Source organism: Trematomus bernacchii, unplaced genomic scaffold, assembly GCF_902827165.1.
Source record: "Trematomus bernacchii unplaced genomic scaffold, fTreBer1.1, whole genome shotgun sequence".
Taxonomy (NCBI): Eukaryota; Metazoa; Chordata; class Actinopteri; order Perciformes; family Nototheniidae; genus Trematomus; species Trematomus bernacchii.
The window spans coordinates 9,640,053-9,662,544 of record NW_022987564.1 but is presented as its reverse complement, the minus strand read 5'-3'; the positions used below and the strand labels follow the sequence as shown (position 1 = coordinate 9,662,544).

The 22,492-nt window shown below is 38.9% G+C and overlaps 1 protein-coding gene across 1 annotated transcript; it reads right to left on the bottom strand.

Moving 5' to 3' along the window:
* Window positions 1-1,746: 1,746 nt before the first annotated feature.
* On the bottom strand, window positions 1,747-18,955 carry ncaldb (neurocalcin delta b). Its single transcript, XM_034124265.1, has 4 exons — window positions 18,761-18,955; window positions 5,067-5,497; window positions 2,642-2,747; window positions 1,747-1,923 (listed from the first exon to the last, which is right to left on the bottom strand). Exons 2-4 carry the CDS (start codon window positions 5,442-5,444, stop codon window positions 1,793-1,795), a joined length of 615 nt encoding a protein of 204 aa, XP_033980156.1. The 5' UTR covers window positions 5,445-5,497; window positions 18,761-18,955; the 3' UTR covers window positions 1,747-1,792.
* Window positions 18,956-22,492: the final 3,537 nt, after the last annotated feature.

The window sequence follows — 22,492 nt, the reverse complement described above, 5'->3', positions numbered from 1 at the left end:
GTAAATTAAAATGTTTATAATCACAATCCAATAATTTATAAGTCAAAATTGTAAAATTATTTTTTTTTCCACTGTAGCGAACCGCCACAATGTGATCACAGAGTAAAAGAATATATAAGTAACATACTATATATTCATACAACTACTAACTTTTCTTTGCTCATACACTTGTTGAACCACAGTTCACAGCTCAGTTTATGTGAATATGTCAAATCCATGTATCCATCTGTTAAATTAAGTTGTGTTTGTGTGATGTGTGTGTTGTGTGTGTTGTGTGTTGTGTGATGTGTGATGTGTGTGTGTGTGGATACAGAACTTGGCATAAAAAGTCATTTTCAAAAGAACAGATGGTTGTGACCTGTAGTCAAAATATTCCCCTTCATTTAGAAATCTGAGTACATTTTGGTTTGATGTAACCTTCCTCCAAAATAGACATTTAAAAAAAAGAAACTGCTTTTATCCCTTTTTAAATTATTCTGTACTTTAAAACTAAACGTCCCAGATCTCTTGTCTACGTAAGCCATACTGTTAGCTTTGATAACTTGTAGTGCCAGACTAATTTACTTCATTTTTTCCAGTGTTAACATGAAGCTAGAATACTTTGTAAAAATCTGTCAGTCATCACTCAACAACCCGAGTCAGTTAAAAGAGAACACAATGAGCATAAAAACAAAAAATAAAAATAAACTTGAACTCGGCTCAATGTACCTCGCGAATCTGTTGGATTAACCTCGTCGACCGTCTTCTCCGACAGAGATAGCACAACTTTGATTCAGCGTTTAACAAGTCTTTGATGGGATTTCAGTCCTTTGTGTTATATTTGTACCACGTATGAGATCTGTGTTGTCTGCAGATTTTGATCAGGCATAGAGGCACATGGACAGAATGTGCATGTTAGCGTCTGAAAGACTATATCTGCAGCAGGCTTTGGTATTACGGTTGCATGTTGTGTGTGTGTGTGTGTGTGTGTGTGTGTGTGTGTGTGTGTGTGTGTGTGTGTGTGTGTGTGTGTGTGTGTGTGTGTGTGTGTGTATGTGTGTGGGTGTATGTATGTAGGGTGTGTGTATGTATGTATGAATGTATGTGTGTGTGTGTGTCATGTTGTATGTGTATTGTGTATGTGTATGTGTATGTGTTGTGTGTTATGTATGTGGTTGTATATGTATGTGTGTTGTGTGTGTGTGTGGATGTGTGTATGTTGTATGTGTATGTATGTTGTGTATGTGTGTATGTGTATAGTATGTATGGTATGTGTTGTGTTGTGTGGTATGTGTATGTCTGTTATGTATGAGTATTGGTTGGTGTATGTATGTGTGTATGTGTGTATGTGTGTATGTGTGTCTTGTATGTATGTGTGTATTGTTATGTATGTATGTATTGGACTGTGTGTATATGTGTATGTCTGTATGTGTGTGTGTGTCTTGTCTGTGTGTATGTGTTATTTTTTTTCTGTTTTGTATTTTTTTTTTTTTTATTTTTTTTTCTTTTTTATTTTTTTTTTTTTTTTTTTTTTTCTGTATGTAGTCTGTGTCTGTGTGTCCATGATTGTCTGGTAGTCTGTTGTCTGTGTGTATGTGTGTATGTGTATGTCTGTAGTGCTGTGTGTGTGTGTTCATGGTGTGTGTATGTGTGATGTGTCGTGTCGGTGTGTGTCTGTATGTGTGTATGTGGGTATGTATGTATGTATGTGTTGGGATGGTGTGTACATGTGCCTCTAAAGCTCAGTGGATCAAATGTCACCATCTCAGGGTGGGTCAGCTGGGAGAAGATATTAAAAATTGTGTTAAAGGAATCAAAGCAATGATGGGGGAAGAGTCCAGTTTTCTAGCAGCCCAGCACTGCTGGGATCACACATGCAGCAGGTACGGACGATGGAGGGGTCGCTTTTCGCTCCTTCAACAAACTCCTCAAGGGACAATTTACCTGTGAGAGAAAGACAAGTATTAATGGTTTTGTTTATTCATTTCAGTTGATAAAAGATGATACAAAATATGTTTAATCAAAATAAAAGAGTAGATATCTTCCCCATGATGATGTTACTTTCCTTAAACAATTGCTCATAGCAATACAATAAAAAGTACGGTATGAACCAAAAACCCCATGTGCAGGAAAGTCTGTTTTAGCAGGAGCGTCCCTATAGCCAAACAAGCTTTAAATAAGTAACCTCCTTTAGTTACAACAGTCTGTGACTAATCCATGTTTTTAATAACAATAATCTTCTACGTCTAATAAATGTGTGCATTGTATAAATCTATTGTGGAAAATAATATAGATTATTGTTCTCCTTGAGGACAACGGAAAACATTTATATTTATTTTATTTAACTTTTATTAAACAGCTACAACTTAGACTGCATCTACAGGATTTGACCAGTATTGCATCATAGGCTGGATTTCCTGCTTCTTTTAATTTAATTGGGTGAGTTTTAGTTGTCTTGTGATCATTTGGGCTATTTTTAGTAATAGCTGATTGTTTTCTTATGATGTTAAGTTAGATGAAATGCCAATTAAATTAGCCTATATTCTCCATGTGCAGTGTTACTGAGATTGACAGGGCACTGAGTTCAGTTGTAGGCTTTAAAGAAGCTAGTGTTATCAGAAAACACTGCAGCAGAGTCAAAGGCAGAATGAAGAAGGCTCACCATCTCGATTTGTGTCCATCTGCCTGAAGATTTTGTCCGTTCGTTTCTCCGGTGTAGCCTCGTCCTCGGGCATCTTCATCACAGAGGAAACCATCTTGTAAATAGCCTAAAGATAGAGGGAACAGAGAGGAGGAAGTCATAAACAAGATTTTATGTTTCAGACTACAATTGTAAAAAGAGTTGTTTGTGGTTAGTTAAAGGTGGGGTAGGTAATTTTGGAGAAACCAGCTCGAGTGCGCTAGAATTTGAAAATACACAGCCGGAAAGAATCTGCCACTTCCTTACAGAGCCCCTCCTCCAACACACACGAACGCGCACATGACCAATGAGGGCACGAGATAAGTTTGTGCACAGATGGAAGGCTGACAGGCAGGTAGGCCATCCAGTTATTTTAGCCGGGCCGGCTAAAATGATTGGTCGTACTTTTTACAGTATTACGGCTTCCACAGATGAAATATTTGTATGGATTTTTTGTCAAAGCACTTAAGATATTCATTGCTATCGGGATGTTAAGAGCATTCCATGGAATATAACAAAAAGTGTATCTCGAGCCGGTTTCTCAAACTTACCTACCCCACCTTTAAGTCACCTACAGTAACCTTCTTTAACGTTTTAAGTGGGTGTATTACATTTAAATAGTAGATATCTCAGTCAAAAACAAAGCGTCTACAGTCTGATCACGTTTCATAGTCCGGCTAGAAGCACAAATGCAAGGTTGCATCAGCTAGATTGTTGAAGATGCAGTGAAATATATATATGACCCATCAATCAATAAAACTCCTCTGGGATGAAGAGAGATAAAGGATTACTTATTTATGTTTGGCTCTGGGGCTGATGCGACTGCGCGGAAACAAAAAGGGAAGTACTCGGGGCTAAAAGACATGGTTTAGGTTTTTAAATAGATAAAGTGAATGTATTGCTTCACTGTTTAGGTTTTCTGACGAACTTGAACACTGAAGCTGTTGCTATATATCAATGTTGCTGCATATGTTTGTTGTTCAGTCCTTGACATCTTTCTATTAGACGGTTAGAAAATGTGAAATATTCCTCCAAATTATGAAGAGTGCTTTGGATCATCTGCATCCATCACACGGACACACACAACTGTTCTTTAAATAATCGGCTTATATGGGCGGGTAATGGTTCAGCCTGTTACAATTGTGATCATCTTTAGGCCATGTTATGGATATCTGTCACTAATATGACAGCTGCATTGAGGAAGATGAATGTAGAATAAAATTACAGGAACCTAAATTAAATTCATTCAGCAACATATTTGCAATTAAATGATTGTACATATCTTTTTGATTTGGACTATTATTCAAACCAATGATTTGAAGACTTCACCTTGGATTTGGGGTTATTGTGATGGACATATTTTACTTTTCGAGTAATGGTAAGATGAAGGGATGCTGCAGCGGTACCCTATAATCAGGCATCAAAATACACAATGAAAATAATAAGTAAATGCTGCCCTATGTTGGACATTTAGCAAACACACACACACACACACACACACACACACACACACACACACACACACACACACACACACACACACCACACACACACACACACACACACACACACACACACACACACACACACACACACACACACACACACACACACACACACACACACACACACACACACACACACACACACACACACACACACACACACACACACACACACACACACACACACACACACACACACACACACACACACACACACACACACACACACACACACACACACACACACACACACACACACACACACACACACACACACACACGATTGGTGAAAGAATGGGATTACACATTATCTAGCACTCATTTTAGCACTGGGATTTGCGAACATGTGTAAAGGATTGCTGTTGCGCGTCAGAACCGTTTATCCAATAAGATGAGGGGCCTGGGTTAAACTAGCTGTTGTAAAGCAACACTGGAGGGGGGGGGACTCACAGCTGCTGGATGCAATGCTGAGTCAATATGAGGATCAGAGGAGGGCCGCTCCCTTCTAGGAATACATCACATAATAATAATAATAATAATAATAATACATTTAATTTATATAGCACTTCTCATCTGCCAAGACAAATCTCGAAGCGCTTCACATATGAGTGTTATTGAGAAATGTCGGAACTGCTGGTTTCTAAAATGACTCAGTGGCTGGTTTCCCTGCTGTGGGCGGTCAAATGGTGCAGAACACAGAAGCAGATGGAAATATGATGGAGCAGCTGGTGTGGATGGCTGAGCAAAATATTGCTTCACTGCTTGAGTAGTTTGAGGAACATGACGCTACTATGATGGCATGCAGTGGCCACTGAAAGACTGAGGGCTGTCAACAGATAGAGAAGCAGAAAGTGGGGGGTTGAATGAGGTAAAATACTCCAGACTTTAAGAGTAAAACCCACCGTTACAATCTCCAGCATCTCCGCCTTGCTAATGTATCCATTCCCGTCCAGATCGTACATACTGAACGCCCACTTCAGCTTCTGGTCCAGCCGACCACGAGAGGTCACGCTCAGAGCGATGATGAACTCCCTGAAGTCGATAGTCCCATCTCCGTTGGCGTCAAACGTGCGGAAGACATGTTCGGCGAACTTGGTGGCGTCTCCGTAGGGGAAGAAGTTGGCGTAGATCTTCTTGAACTCCTCCATGGAGAGCGCGCCGCTGGGACAGTCCCGCAAGAAGCCCTTGTACCACTCCATGATCTCGTGCTCGGTGAACTCCGTGTTCTCCATCAGGTCCTGCATGACGTCGGGACGGAGCTTGCTGTTCTGTTTGCCCATGGTCGCTGCTTTTGTTCAGGCTGTGGGCGATGTGAGGGCAGCGGTGACTTAGACTGCAGACAATGAGGAAGAAAGAAAGAGAGAGGGGGACACAAAAAGGTTGTTAGAAATAATCTGAAATAACCTTGAGAATCTTTGATACAGCTGGGAGAGAGGAGAAGGCGATATCAAAAGGTCTTCATGAATTTTCCCACTTTGAAAAGCTGGATTAATGGTTTTTCGTTGTTTTTGTAAAATACAAAATAATAAAAATCGACTCTTTGGACACCAAAAATTCAGTTGAAACCTGTATTAGCCAACTGTTTGTCCACCTGGGGGCACTGGAACAAGCTGTATATCCACACTAACACATCATCATCAATATGTATTCTCTTTTCAGCTCCTGATCGAAACTTCTGGATCTCGAGCTACTCACAATTAGGATATCATCATCTTCCAACTAAAATACTTAAGAGATAAGATTCTTCAAAGTCTGCTTGGCTTCCTAACTTTGCAAAAACATTTCAAATGGGGAGTTTTAGGATATAAAGTGCCCTAACGTTATGTTCTTTGGAGCTGTTAACAAAGTGTAAAGGGCGATAAATTGGGTAGAAGCTTTCAAGATCCTGATATCCTCCTTTTAATGTAGATGAAGGAACATTTGTAAATGCACCTACAAACTGTTGTTATACCTTGCTTTTATTTGTGCTTTTCTTCATATCATCACTTTATATGAGATTCACTGTCACTTGTGTTGCCCTGTATTTGGGAGTTTACAGAAAAAGTGTTGCTTTCATTTTGTCTTTTTAAAGGCTGAAAGATATGTGTCTTTTTTTAGCTGCACTTATCTTTTTCAGTTTGTTGCAAAAAACATGAGCATAACCACAAAGATAGTAAATAAAAGTGAATGCACACGATGAGGTTGTGCATGCGGTTTTGTGCTCATGCACAGCCTGGTTCAGCATCGCATGCAGCTGCAACAGACACACACACACACACACACACACACACACACACACACACACACACACACACACACACACACACACACACACACACACACACACACACACACACACACACACACACACACACACACACACACACACACACACACACACACACACACACACACACACACACACACACACACACACACACACACACACACACACACACACACACACACACACACACACACACACACACACACACACACACACACACACACACACACACACACACACACACACACACACACACACACACACACACACGCCAATGCGTGTGTGTATCTCTGCAGCTGCACGTTACATTTCATGCAGGAACAACACACACTTCCTCTGTAATAATAATCAAGATCAGCCTAGTTTTAAAAATATACCTACGTAAAAAGATATATAGATATGAAGTAAACCTCAAATTCAACTGGACTTTTTATTCTTTCCTGGCGCATAATAAACATGCGCAGTGGATGCAGAAAGTGAACATGGAGCCTTAACACTCGACAGAAGTCTCAGTTCATAATTGAACCCTGCAGCTAATGTGCTTAGCACTTTCCCCTGTCAGACCAGCGGAGGAGAAGAGGGAAGCTGTTCTAAGCTTAGCTGAGGTTAATGACAGATAAAATCAGCAATGTCAGGTCAGGCCGACGCAAATCACTGGTAGTTTGTTCCAGGAAGAGAAATCTGTCACCAATATGTTTCCACTTAACGTTTGTGGATTTTATTATTTTGTTCACAGACTCAAATATAAAAAATCATAACATAAGCAATCTAATTCATATCCCTGCATGCACATGTAGACTGTGTACAATCCCATTTGACTTCAGCGGATCCATTAATTAACCACGCCTGATTGATAAGACTTCATAATGGGAATATGTTCTTTTTGCTATTAGTAAATTACTGTACTTAGAGCTAATGAAAAGTGCTGCTTCAGTGACAAACTCAACAGTAAAGAGAGTGGTGGAAACACTATTCTTCACAAATTGACTGAAACAAATGTGTCATTTTAAGTGAAACTGTATGAATATGTAGATCTGTCAAAGAGTGGTTGCATTTTGAATTAAATGTCCTGATGTTCTATTCGTTTTGTTGACTGCTAATGCAAGTATTCTGCCGCCTTGTCCCTTTATTTCACACTCACATGCATTTTCCATAAACAGCCAGCTATAATCCTTTAATTAACTCAGAGTAAACAATGGGCTCTAGCAATGTGGCAGCTGCCTCTAATGAGTTCCCTGCTGTTACTCATATAGTTCACTTCAACGCCAGCGTGGATGCTGGAGCAGCGTGAAAAGAAGATTAACACATGTTTACACTCTCATCACTCCTGGAACAAAACCCAGCAGCAGATACACAGCGGGGTCCGGTGTGAACGGCTGATATTAAGACTGGAAGCATGTCCGGCTTTACATTTTACAAAATCAAACAAACATTCTAGACCGTAAGGTGACACGGGGACTTTTACATTGTCACATTTGCACCAAAGGTATTGCCAATAAGTAGTAGGAAACTTTTTTGATCATCTATTAAATCGCTTGAGTTATTTTAGACTAAATGACCAAACATTTGATGCCTCCGGCCTCTCACATGTAAGAATTTGCTGCTTTTTCTTAGTCTTCACTAAAGAACATATTTTTGGTTTTGGGTCTGTTAGATTAGGGATGCACAGACTGCACAAAAAAAAGTGCCATGATGTTGGCTGTAACAGGGACTGTGATACATGCAAATACATATTCCACTGTACATAAAGAAAGTTAAGTTTCTTCTATACGATGACTAATAGTAGTAATTTGGGGAAATAGTTCACAGGTCTCTCAGTAGTAAAACCTATCATTGCAATGTTAAGAAAAGTGAAGTGATTCAACCATTACAATATTGCATTTGAACAAACAATGGGGAACCCACACAGGTGCTTTCAGTTATTACCTGATCAGACCCCTTTTATGGACTGTAGCTGTGGGCCTTTTGGTAAGGTGTAACCAATAATAACTATTTGGTTCCATTTAAATGTCCCAGTAAGGAGGACGCTGAAGCTCCTACTATAACTGGATTGAGTTGTTATCATTATGCTTTTTTCTGCTAATCTAAGAACTGAAGGTGTTACTTTTTCCCCCTCACACTGTTTGTTTCTTGCAATCAAATGTATTTGTATTCATAAATGTATTTACATAGGACTTTTCCTCCTATCCGTTTAAAGGTCCGCAGGTTTACCTCAGCCTTTCTGTAGATATTTAATTGCTCTTTTTACTGCGCTTTTAGTGTACAGTTTTACTATTATGCTGCTGTGTTTATTGTATTTGTGTTACTCTGGCACAACAATTTCCTTCGGGATAAATAAAGTCTTCTTATCTCTTTCCTAGTCAACTTGTATCTGGACTGCCATATGATCAGGGTAACATCCATGATATGATATCTAAAGTCTCATGTTATATATGATGCCATTGCCACACGAAGAAAACAAACTTACATTCACAGCAAGCAAAAGAGAGGCGAAGTCCCGCCCATCTACTTCATCATGGGACCTTATTTCGGAAAAATTATGTATTGAAGTCAATGGGGAGAGAAAACGTATCTTTCGATCCCGTCTGAATTGTGCCACGAAATACACACATGATGTTTGTCAATCTTAAATAATAATTTCCATGTCAAAAAAGTCACAGTTTGTCGTAAAACTTTTTGAAATATAAGACTATGAAAAATACGCAACTAAAAAGACTACAAATCCCAGAACCCCGGTCCCGCATGCTGGCTCTTACGGAACCGACTAACTCCCCTTGTGTGTATGTACAGCTCTCAACATGCCCAGACTTGTAGTGATTTTCAGCTCTTTTAATACTTTTCGCCTCATTCTGATAGAAAGAAGTGAAGTGTGCCAACGTGACGGCCGTCTTGGTGTGTGGTGCAAGGAAGATGTAGTTCGAGTGGTTTCACACACAAAAAAGTGTTACTTCAGTTTTTACGACACATTTTTTTTTTTTTGACTTGCAAAATTATCTTTTAAATTGACAAACATCATATGTGTAATTCGTGGCACAATTCAAACGGAATCGAAAGATAATCTTTCTCTCCCCATTGACTTCAATACATACTTTTTCCGAAATAAGGTCCCATGGAGCTCCCCCGGAAAGGGAGGGACTTCGCCTCTCTATGGTTTGTGAGCTCACAGTGGAATTTGTTGTTTTTTTAGAAAGTATTGTTCTGCCATGGGCAACTTGGATGGTGGTGGGGGCCACATCATTTATGTACTGGCCACCAGGGGGCCGCAGATTCACTTGGAACACACACACACAAATTCCATGTATTGTATGTAATTATTAACAAATATACTAAGTCTGACATCTTCATTGACATTTTACAATCTTTCAGGGAACATCCTCTAATAAGCTCACTAAACAAATATCAGTTCACAGAAATGTCATTTCATTTTTACAAGTGGTATGTTTGTATTGAACAGGTTATTTAACAGTGGAATAAAACTATTTTAAACTATTGGAAAGCACGGAAAATGTGTGCGCATTGAGATTAACCATTAAGATGAGATAAACATGAAGTCATGAACACTAACCCAGACATTAGTTGTCTAACTTGAACCTAAAACACAATAAGGGGAATGTCAACACAGGCGCCTGTCAATCTCTGCTGTTCCTCAGCACTGCTCCCCCTCCCTCCCGCTGAAATTATGAATGAAAAGCGTATAGTAATCATAGACTAGAGAATGCAATTCCTGAAGAAATTGCTTGTGGGAATGCTTTATGCTGAAAAGCTGACGCCAAACTGCTATGCTGAAATGTAAGAAGAAAGTGAAGAATTTCGATTGAAATTATACATGAACACTGGGGGCTTGAATGTGTGATGAGAGAAGAAAAGAAAGTAAAAAGGCTTGGAAAAGCAGCAGAATATTTGAAATGCAAACTTTCGAACTAACTTGATGGTGAATGATCTGTCGCCATGCCAACGGCATTTGATGACATCCCATAACACGCTTAGATGAGTTGATGGCTGTATCGTTCCCAAACCTGTGAAGTTTTGGGCCGTTTGGAGCATTTTCACTGAAGTTATGAGAAAACCGTGTTTCATGGTGAGCATTGTGTTGCCATGGCAACGGCAATTGAAGAAAACTCAAAACTGTCCCGTAGATGTCTTCACGGCCGGACTGTTAGCACACATGTGAAGTTTGAGCACTTTTTTAACATTTTCATAGGAGTTATAGTGGCATCGTCTTTTATGGCGAGGGATGCGTTTCCATGGAAACGGCATATGATAACACCCCATAATTGACGTAGAGCTGTTGAGGGCTGGACCGTTAACCATTATCTGAAGTCTGGTGCTGTTTTGACCCTTTTCATAGGCGTTACGTCAACATCGTGTTTTATGGCGAGGGATGCGTTTCCATGGAAACGGCATATGGTGAGATGTCAGATTTGACGTAGAGCTGTGGAGGCATGGAGAGGTGATATACAGGTGAAGATTGTGGGACGACCGGACCGTGTCCATTGGAGCTACAGCGACATCCCGTTTTATGGCGAGGGATGCGTTTCCATGGCAACAGCCTATGGTGAGATCTCAGATTTGGCATAAAGCTGTTGAGGCATGGACCGGTGACATACAAGCGAAGTTTATTTAAAAGAAAATATGAAGGCAAAATTAAATCTGTCCTCCACTCTAGCTGTGACATCACGCACTCTAAAAGAAGGCCTCTTTACCGAGGTCTGAACAATGTTTAATATCTCTAAAAGAATGAATCAGATTTAAAAGTTATGTTACACGAATAATGTCAGAAAGATGTGTAACATTTTAAAGTTGGAATGAGGTTTCTGAGTGAAAGTATGAAGGAACAGTTAGCAGTTGAAGTCGCATGAAGATTTTTCAAGTCTGAAGAGTTTCTCCATTGACTTCCATTTCATTTCAAACCTTTATTTATCCAGGTTGTATGTCCATGTTAACAATTTGATGAATTATGGGATATATCTCTGGAATTATGAAAGTTATGAATAAGAAAAGTAATAGCCATCGATTCCCGACCGAGCTGAACATTTTGATGTTTGAACAGAGTTTCGGCGATGTGGAATGTGGGAGCAGAAGAGGCGCAAAATAACCCGGCGGAATAATAAAGAATTTCGTGCGTCGAAGAACAAGTAGTTGGAATGCTGTATCAGCATTCCCACTAAATAACACGGCAGGGTCCGTAACAGTTTGTTTTCAAATAAACAAAGTCTTGGTTTTTAGAATATTAAACTTGTTTCGCCAGATTCAGATGATAAATACAACTTTGAAGCTTGTAAAGGCATAATTACAAGCGGTAACTTAACATCACAGCAGGCATAACAACAGCCGGTGTTTCTTGTGAGTGTTTCCCCGGGAAACAAACAATACACACAAACGCGTCACAGATTATTTTGCGGTATTTGGCTGCCGAACGAAATCATGAACGCAGCTCGCGACGTAACTAGGAGTCTAGTGGACGGTATCAGTACTTTTTTTTAATTACGTTGTTTATTAATTAATCTGAGGGCCGCCATTTGCGGGCCGCCATTTGCCCATCCCTGATCTAAATGCTTAAAATGCAGTGAAAACTCAAAACCAGCTCAGTAAATGTACCTTAAACACACACAGATACTGACGTCAACTTTCTATTAGATATTCTCCTAATAAACAGTTGACGTCATCCTGATATCCTCTTTTAATTTCATCCATTTGTTTCCATTGGTGACCACAACCGCCACACACTCTGCAAACTGCATTTTAATGTTTTAATGGATTGTGTGGAGCGCTGTAATGATTACTGAGGTTGTGTTGTAATGTTTACTGACCAAACAATAACTCTTGTTTTGGGCAGCAGGTTGACAGAGAAGCGTTACTTTATATGCCGCCGATGATTAACAGTAGCATTTAATTATACTTTCTGTGCAGACGGCTTGTTTAATTGTTTGCTTTTAGCCAGACTGTTTACACAAACAGAGCCGAATAACATTATTCAATCCCCATTACTCTGCATGAGCCAGGGAAGGTTAATTAGTGTTGCTCTTACTGGCTTTATAACAACATATTATTAAACTAATTTGGTGCTTTTACGGAGAACTGATTAATTGATAATGAAAATAATTAGTTGCAGCTTTACTGTGTGATGAGCTGTTAACTCTCACACTGGATGCTCTCTCTTTACTAAAAAGGCACGTTTTTCACTGATTTAAACACGTTTTGCTTGCTTTTAGACTTCACGGCTGGGTGTATTTTCAGCGTGGAGTTTGCATGTTTCTCCCTGTGGGTTTTCGTTTCCTCCCACAGTCTACAAACATGCAGGTATGGCTGCATGTGTTCAGTATAGTATGTATGGGTAAACATGTAGGTTGTTTTGACTGCCAAATGAATGTTTTATAAATGTAGAACTGCCACGATTAGTTAACAGCAGAAAAAAACGATGTTTTATTAACTGTTGAAGTATTGTTTTGATGCAATAATGGCAAAAAATGCTGTTCTGTAGATTAACTATTTTTCTGTGTTATATATCATATTAAACTGAATATCTTTTGTTTCGGACTGACAAAACAAGACAGGTAAAGACATAAATTGGACAATCAGGAATTGAGACTTTTCACACTTTTTTGACACTGAAAATGGTTACTTGCAGCCCTTATGTAACTTAACATATTATGCTTACACTGCACACCACCCCTCTCTCACTATGCTGTGCATTTCAAAAGGAAGAAATGATGGGATGAGGGCTCAGACCTCCACTGAACATCCCTTTAACTAGTCATCCCTAAGAACTCAGCTATTTCTGTCTCCCAGAGATCACTGCCTACAATTAACGTTAAGACTCTTACCTGCTGCTGCTGCTGCTGCTGCTGGCAGACCTCTGATGACACTGTTACATAACGGAGGCTTTGACAAGTGGAAAGGTCACGTGGTTTAGCCAAGTCTCTGCCGTCTCATAAGGTCAAGACAACGAGTGAGCACCCGGCACTTGTTTAACCTCGTGAGTGCCTCTGCGAGGGGAACAGGCCTGAGAGGTGACCTGTGCAGGTATAATCATAGACTGCATGTATAATCCATGCGGTCACTTTCAGTTTCTAATAACAGCAACAGGACACACATGTTCAGACGTTTAGCAGGACAAGATCAACCTGCGGGGCTTTGAGACAGATTTAACTAACACTACAACTAATAACATACAGCAATGCCTCATAGTATTCCTCTTTAGACATCAAGATCACTTCTTTAATTGTCTTTCCCAACCAACAGTGATTATTATCAAATAATACATTAAGAAAAGCAGCAAATCCTCACATTTGAGCTGCAAACAGTGTCTGTTTAGCATTTCAGGTTGAGACAAATATGAATTGATGATAAAAAATAGTAAACTAATAAATAAAAAACGTTTTGATTGTTCAATATCATTAATCTACCGGTAATAATAATTTTATCAAATAAATTCTTAATTGATAGCAAAAGGGATATCTATTTTCGTTTTGGACTGATGGTGACAAAAAACAAGTATTACCAAATATATCTATTTTTATATAATTATGAAAACGTCCACTGGGAAGCTGTGAATGCATTTTATGGACCACGTAATTATTGGTTTGATCATTAATATAAAGATAATGCATTCATAATGAAAATAATCATGAGTACTTAGAAACAACTCCAAAAATTTGACCCGAACATGTGATACCAAATCTTAGTTCTTAACACTTTTCAATATTAAATTATATATAAAATGTTTCATTTTTTAAGCCAATTATATAACATTATACTATTGAATTACTGGTTTAAAAGCTGAAATCCCACACAACTCTGCAGCAAATATGTTTTACAGCAGCATCTGAGAGGTTGACTCATTCTTGCTGCTCGAATGAAAAGCCCTCGACACGCCACCATCCCAGAACATCTTGTTGTCCACTTATGTAACCGCCAGAAGTCTCCATTTATATCCTGCAGGTAAATCTAAACCCAAAGGTCCCACAGATAATCCAAGAGCAGAAAGCAGAAGAAAGCTGAGAGGGGGGGGGGGGGGGGGGAGCTGAAGAAGACCTGATCACAGATGGTTAGTTTATGAATGACACGTTCATAATGCAATATGATCCGTCTGCGATCAGGCTGCGGAGGTAAAGCCAGTCCTTCCCGACCTAACAAGGACGCAATTATTAAACCTGCAAGATCTGCCGTGTGATATTCACCCAGAGGTCGCTATTAAATAATGATGTTTCATTTCAGCTTTGATAAGACATCACAGAGGTTTAGGCGAGGACATGTCAAATGTGATTTTGAACGCCAGAAACAGACATACAGTCTTTTACACAGACACATGATTTTGATGATGGCGACATCACAATCACTCACTTTCTTCTCTGCTATTTAGGCACGTATTTAATGTTTTGCATCATCTATTTTTGCAGGAGCCTAGAGCTAGAACAGCATGAAGAGAACATCTAATTCACAATTGAGAAGCTGAAATATGTGGCTTTAAGACCATTTTTTACATAAAATAATGTTGTTTACGATGAACTAATGAGCAAACTTATTGCCAATTTATTTTCTGTCTTCTCGATGGTTCCGAAAGGTGACAAAAAAATCCCTAATGTAGAATTGCTGTTCTCTCATGATGTCTAGTTTGAAAATTAAAAGATACCTACACACAAAAACAAAGTTGGTTGACGTCTCAACTGTGACAGCGATAATAATCTGCCACAAATTAATCAGTGTGATTAAAATGCAGTTAAGCACAGCGCAGGATGACAAAAATAACTAACAATAGAGAGGCCCTACAGCACATCAGACTCAAATTCAGACCACCACACCAATGTGTTTTTTCTTTAAAAGAAGCTACAAATAAACACAAGGACCAAAGAAAAATGTTGTGTTTCTGACCGCCATTACTCTCATAAGTCTGGCACGTATGAATCATACAGTCTATGGTATGAATACTCCGTGCACGTCCCTCTCTTTAAACATCTCCTGGCCGCAGCTCGTGTGCGATCACATGTCTGGTCAGCAGCACATTTCAAACCGCCATCAAACGCAGCTGCAAGAGCCCCGTGCTCACGTTACAAGTATCATGATGAGGGCTGTTCAGCGTGCTTCAGCGGCTGCCTGAATATCTGCCTGCAACTTTATCTCCTGAGTTATTTAGCGTAGGGTCAGGACCAGTCTACCGTCAGGCCAATCTGTGCCACAGTGTCTTGGGAACTAAATTCAGCAGAGGGTTTGGAAAATACTTATCATGGCACATCAGTCAAATAAGGTTGTAGAGATGTACAGCTCCAACTGACTCAAATAGTAAAAAAAGGATTAGTAAATAGTGTTAGAGAGTGATATACGTAATAATAGTAAGAACAAATGTGACTTTGCAGCAGCTAAAAGTGAAAATAATCTACTGGTTTGTATGATTTTGATTCCATTGACACAAACATTTTCCAGTCTGGAGCTGAAACCTTTAGTGGATTAACTGACACAAAATAATTTGCAATATTAAGACAATTGATTAATCTTTTTTTATTATTTCCCTCTGCTTTCAAATTCTCCAATGTGAGGATTTACTGTTTGTTTTGAGTCATATTATAGGAAATGTAATATCTTTTGGTTTTTGGACTGATGGTCAGACAAAACAAGAACACGTACCTATAGAGATATATGAACACTGAAAGATGAATTGAGAAATTAATCAGCAGCTGGTCATAATTCATAATGAAATGAATCATAAATTGCAGCCAGCTTTTTGCAAACACAAGAACGTTTCACATCAAAGTGACGCTGGGGGCCAATTCACACTTTAAAGTAACATTCATAGCAACAGCTCTAAAAATAGCCCCAAAATCCTCATACACTCCCTTAATATTTGGGTTAATCAATGTCCTTCCTTCATTTCTGCTTCTAGTTGTCATTTCAATGGCCTTCCGTGATGTGAAACGTGTGTTAAGATTAGTTTTTGTACAATTGACAGGATTTGGTTTCTCTGGATGTTAGTTTATTTTCATTTACAGCACTCTAAATTAATAACATTGTGTTTTCTTTGGTTGACAAAGTCCATTCCTTCTCTTCTCTAAATCCTATTCATCCTGCTAATTTGAGAAACCCGAGGCAGCAACTTCATCATAATGCAGCACACATGAGCTCCAATTGTCAGCCGGAGAGCTTTGTGCGTCAAGGCGCTGCAGAAAACCACAATCATGACAGAGAGGTCATTATGAGGGAGCGAATGAGAACAAGATTAAAAAAAAAATGGTCACTGACAACAACTGCAAGAAGGCAGACAGAGCTGCAACAGACCCAGGCTTGGGCACACACACACACTGACACACTCGCAGCAAATTGTCACTCATTGCACGAGGAGTGGCGTTTACTTTGCACTGAATATCTAAATGTGCCTCTCTCTGAAACAGCCTGTTGAAAAGACAAAGGCTCTGGAGATGGAAATGTCAATCTGTCCGATGACTAAACAACTCCCACCCTGCTCTGCCAGTGATATATGCTGCAGAGCGTGTGTTAACTGCGGCTTTCTATCCAAAATATCAGCAGTCTGACAGCCCAGAATCTATCATTATCTCAACATTTGAAGCTCTCTGTTTAATCTAACACTCATCCTTGTTTTTTCCAATCGCTCTCCCTGACTCCTATCTCTAAAAAACAAGGTCCACTTCAACTGAAAGAGCACTGACTGCTGCACAGACAAACATAACTACAGAGGACGCTGCCAATGTGGTCAGACTGGCCCAAAACAAACCCACGCACACAGGAATAGAACATCTGTTCAAATTTAGCACACATTTGTAAGAGTTCAGCATCTTGAAATGTTTGAAGAGATGCTTCCGACACCAAGGGGGCTATTATCTCGACTACACCCTTGTGTCCACACCTCCGCTGGTCTTTAAATGATTCTTGCCATGTTGTGTTGGCTTCCTGAGGTGAGAGGAGTAGCTGGACTGAGATTTAATGTCCTAAAAAAACATCAGATGTTCGGATGCCACAGTGACTCAAAGATAGCAAAACCAGTCTGTGTGTCTTTTTGTGTTTTTTATCTCATATCCAACTACTACATCTGTCATTTTATGTCATGAGCTTGTGCTTTTCTTGTCACTTTAATGTTTATTTGTCTCTTTCACTTGATCAAACACTCTGATCATTACAAGAACATTTCACAGAGACAGCCAGAGGAAATTCACTCATGGCAGGTTTCTTGTTTACATCCCACATCACAAACTAAACCAGTTCAATAACTACAAACCAACAGCTAACAAAAAGTTAATTTGCATAGAGCCTCTTAATACAACAAGCCACTTTTAAACCTCAGTCTTAACGGAAACCTGAAACCAATACGCTCCACTGAATAAGCAATGCAATGTAGGGATTAAACTAATGACTGTTTTCATTATTTATTTATTATTATACGTTGACATTTTATAAATGAATTGATTATTTGCTTCAACAATACTTTTATATTTTATATTTGGGACTGTTGTCAGATAAAACTAGCTGTTTAAAGACCTCAACTTGGGCTCATGCGAAATTGTAGCAGAACATTTTGTGGAGATCAATTTTTATATAAATGTGGTTCACTGCAACAAACAAAACAAATTACAAACATCCTACAAATCCTCACATTTGAGAATCTAAAACCTGCTAAAAAAATGTAAATGATCATAGGAAAGGAGGTAAATAGATACATAGATTATCAAAATCATTGTCAAATATTTAATCTTTTAGCTTTTATTTGATGCCCTGACTTAAATATATGTTATACCTTGTAATCCTGGGAAGCTACTCACCTCATTTCAGTGAAAACATGATCTCACTGCTACCACACTGACCATATATTTGACAGTACATCCACCACAGGCATTCATGCACAGCAAAGCATTTCAATCCAAGATAAAGTAGCCTATCAGCAGTCCAATAAAGCTACCTCCTCTGTCCTGTTTTAGTCCACTGAGTGACTGATGTGTTTGCTGAAAGGAGATACCCTGCCTCACCTCACTCAGACGTGTGTTTGTGGAGGACTCCTTTTCCACTTCCTGTCCTCACTCATTCTACAAATAAATATGAAAAGTGTGTAAGGACACACAGCACCTCTGCTACCGGCTACCCTGGAAGTTAATTTAGGAAAGAAGAGCAGCCTCATCCAAATCTAGGTAAAGCGTTATCCGCTGCTACCATCTTGTAACGCTGCTGCAATTAATAGAATAACATACTATTATGCAGACCAATACAAGTCTGTAAAGTTACAGTTGAAGCTTGTAACTCATCTCACCTGAGGTCCAAGCAACAACAAAAAAAGTAACAGGAAGCGGACAAACAGCGAGGGAGGGAGGGACAGCGTGAGCGACAACTTACCTCGCTTTTAAGTAGCTGTTGAAAGCCTGTTGAATGTCTCTCTAATTGTCCATTACTTCGCGTCTCAGCAGTGAAAAGTTTCACAGACTTTAGGAGGGCAACAGCTAGCAGCAGGAGCCTCTCAGGAGCTGCAGTTTCCCGGCTTGCTATCAGTCCACACTCTCTCAGCTTTTTCCGCTGCACATACTCCGCTCAGCCTGCAGACACTCACCGTGACGTCAGGACTGTCACGTGGTACTGCGGCGGCCAATAGGAAGCCGCGTTGGCCCGGCAACAAGATCAGCGTATAAAACAATTCACACAGTAAGGTTGTACTACTAGGCCTGGCTATTTAAATATTAATTATAATGTGCAGAGGTGGAAGAAGTACTCATATCTTGTACTTAAGTAAAAGTAGAACAACCAGAGTGTAGGAATACTCTGTTACAAGTAAAAGTCCTGCATTGCAAATGTGACTCAAGTTAAGTAAAAGTACAAAAGTTGTAGGCTATTAGCATCAAAATATACTTAAAGTAACAAAAGTAAAATGTACTCATGATGCACACCGGCTCATTTCACAATCATATATATTACATGTTTTTAAATATAATTATTGATGTGTTTATCAACCTGGTGAAGGTGCAGCTAGTTTTAATTACTTTGTATACTGCTGGGTAACTAAAGTCTTATTTTATTTGAGTGTTGATCATATTGTTTATCATTAATCTATATCTGCCAGTAACCAAAGGTAGGCCTACTACAAAAATGTAGTCGAGTAAAAGTAGAATATTAACCTTACATTTTAGTGGAGTAGAAGTACAAAGTCCAACATAAAATGGAATTAATACTCAAGTAAAGTACAAATGTCAAAATGGTACTTAAGTACAGTAGGCCTACATGAGAAAATGTACTTACTGAACACCACTGTAAATATTAATTATATTGTGGTAGCAAAGAGTTAGTAAAGTTGACGTGCTTTTATAGCATTTTCCAAATATAACAGGAATAAGAACAGTTTTATATTTTATTTCAAACTGGTTTGTTTTAGCACATACATTACCCCATAAACAAAACCTAGAACTTTCATATTTCTATTTATTGTATATGGTTTTTGTTATATGGTATACTCTGTATTGAACATCCCCAAATGTCTTTATTACCTTTGCTCTGTAACTCAATTGCTGTCTTTATTTATTGTATCTTATTTTTTTCTAACAAAAAAGTGCACTAGATTCTTCCTGGTTTTTATAATTTCTCATTTTTATAATGCCTATATATTCATTTCCCTCACAAGGCATGAGCAATGTTAACATTGTTGTTGTTAGATATGAATAAAACAAAAACATAAAACCTCTTAAAGCAGCATTTCAAACGTTTTAAATGTAAAGCTGAATTATTAGCTGTGTTTGCAGCGGTGCAGTGCATACCGAATAACTTGAGATTTCACCTGCCAAGATTCTCTTCTTCTAATGAAGTCTAACATTTAGTTTGCATGCATTATGCAAATTACCGCGTTTCTTTGAGGTTCTTGCAACAGTCTTGTACTTTGCAGGAATTAAAATCATAAAGAAAAAAGTTTAAGACTTAATAAAAAATGTTTGCATTCATTTACATATCTGTTTGTTTGAGCAACAACATGATAAAAGTATTGCATTGTTAAGCATTGCATGATTATGGTGACAGTACCACCAGTCGTATGCTGCGGCCCAGTAAAGGTGTTCCCATGCAGGCATCTTGGGAGCCATGCATTGCCTAAGATGATTAGTGGAAGTCAAAGCCACGGGGCTTATTCAGTCGGTGTTCTAGCAAGCATTTTCTTAACGGCCTTATAAAGTACACGGCCCTGCTGAGTCATCAAACTACTGACCTCACTCATATATGAATGATTCACTGGATGCATTCAAAAACTTAACACAACAGACAAGTTATGAATGTCTGAAAAGCCTAGACACATGCAGGCAGACATCCATTTAGCTTCAAATAGAAATGTCATGTTGCACTTCTCAGCAATGATGAACAATCCAAATAAATAGCTTTGAACGTTATCTAATGCCGTTAATAACTGTGCAATATATACCTGGCTGCTATATCTCAGAACTGTTACAGGATGTGTATTTGGTCAATTGTGTACATTTTCTTTGAAATGTTGTATCTTTATTCTTTTTGTAATGCATATAACATTAAGCTGTCTTTGGCTCTTTTCTTGCAGTAACAAATGCAAGTTTCCCCTCTGTGGGATGAAATAAAGGTATTTTGATTCAGATTCTGAAATAACTATAAAATCAAACCGAGCATGTCACGCTCCAATAATATGAACAAGTATCATCTGTGGAAAAGGTTGTGTGCACATTCAACCCCTGTTGGGTATAAAAGTGATTTTCTGGGGTTCATTTTGCCTTTCTTATAAACAACAGGGAGATAAGAAGAAATGAGGGGGAACAGATACACAAAGTACCTCAGAAAGACTCAACCTGCCAATGTTGCAGATCATTGTTGTATATTTGTCTCAAAGTTACATGGTCATCCTTTTAAACATGAATCAGCATCAAGTTTTCAAAGACTGTTCTGTACATAGAGTGCTATAGAATCTGTGATCATAATCAGTAACAAAAAAATTGAATAAAAATAAATAACTTTATTTTGTTGATGGATTAATCGTCAAAATTGGCAGAAAATGCTGATGCTCTTTAAATTTGGCTAGGGTTCAATTTGTTCTGTTTTATATCATAATAACACTTTAGGCTTTAATTTAAAATGTACCAACCAGACGATTAATAGTTTAGTCCATACAATGATTTGCAGATTAATCAATACTCTTAATGATGGTTAGTTGCAGCCTTAGCAAATATACAAACAAACAAACAAACAAACAAACACATAGCTAAAGAAGTGTCAGAAAATCCATATTCAATGATTGAACCTGAGACTCTGACCGCTTTATGAATGCAGTTTCAGAGTGAGTAATTTGAGTCATGGTAGCACTGTTTGACATTGTGATACTGTGATTATCACTCGTTTCCTTTTTACCAGCAGGCCACATTATTCACTGAGAGGTCATCTTGAGTGTGACCCTGCGGGCGAGCCCTGAGCACTCTGGAGCTATAGCACTGCAACCTCTAATAGGTTTGCATAACATTGATGTGACTGTAGAGCCATCCCCAACTCTTCACCCACAAACACACACATAAACCAGTAAGGCCTGGTCTGCCACGGCTCATAAACCAAGAAGCTTTGAACTGGATGGTCTAAATCAGCCGGCCTGTGGCTCCATCAGGACTCTGTCATTAGGTAACAGCGGCTTTAGGGACCAGGCTAAGTATCTGGTGCTTGTTGGAGAAGCTACTGAGCTGCACGGCAGAGGAGCGAACACCTCTTCTCACTGATTATCTGTTATCTAACCACACAGAGCTAACCTTATGCTGCCCTGAGGAGTGTTTTGTAGTGAGCTAAGCTCTCTGGCAGGCAACCCATGGCCGATTAATGTGATCTTATAGAGGTGTCTGAAAGTTAGACATTCAGAAGCTCTTAACAACCAAAGAAGACGGCATTGACTTTGTCAGGGTTACTGTTACACTTCATCACGTTTCTACTGACTGGCAAAATGACTAAACTATATCTGATCTTGAGTGGTGAGAAGTACATTTCACTTATACAAGAAGTAACAATGCAGTGAAGACATTCTATACACTGCATTTAAAATGTTACTTAAGTTTAAAGAAAATGCATTAAATTGCAACATGTGTTAGTATTCTG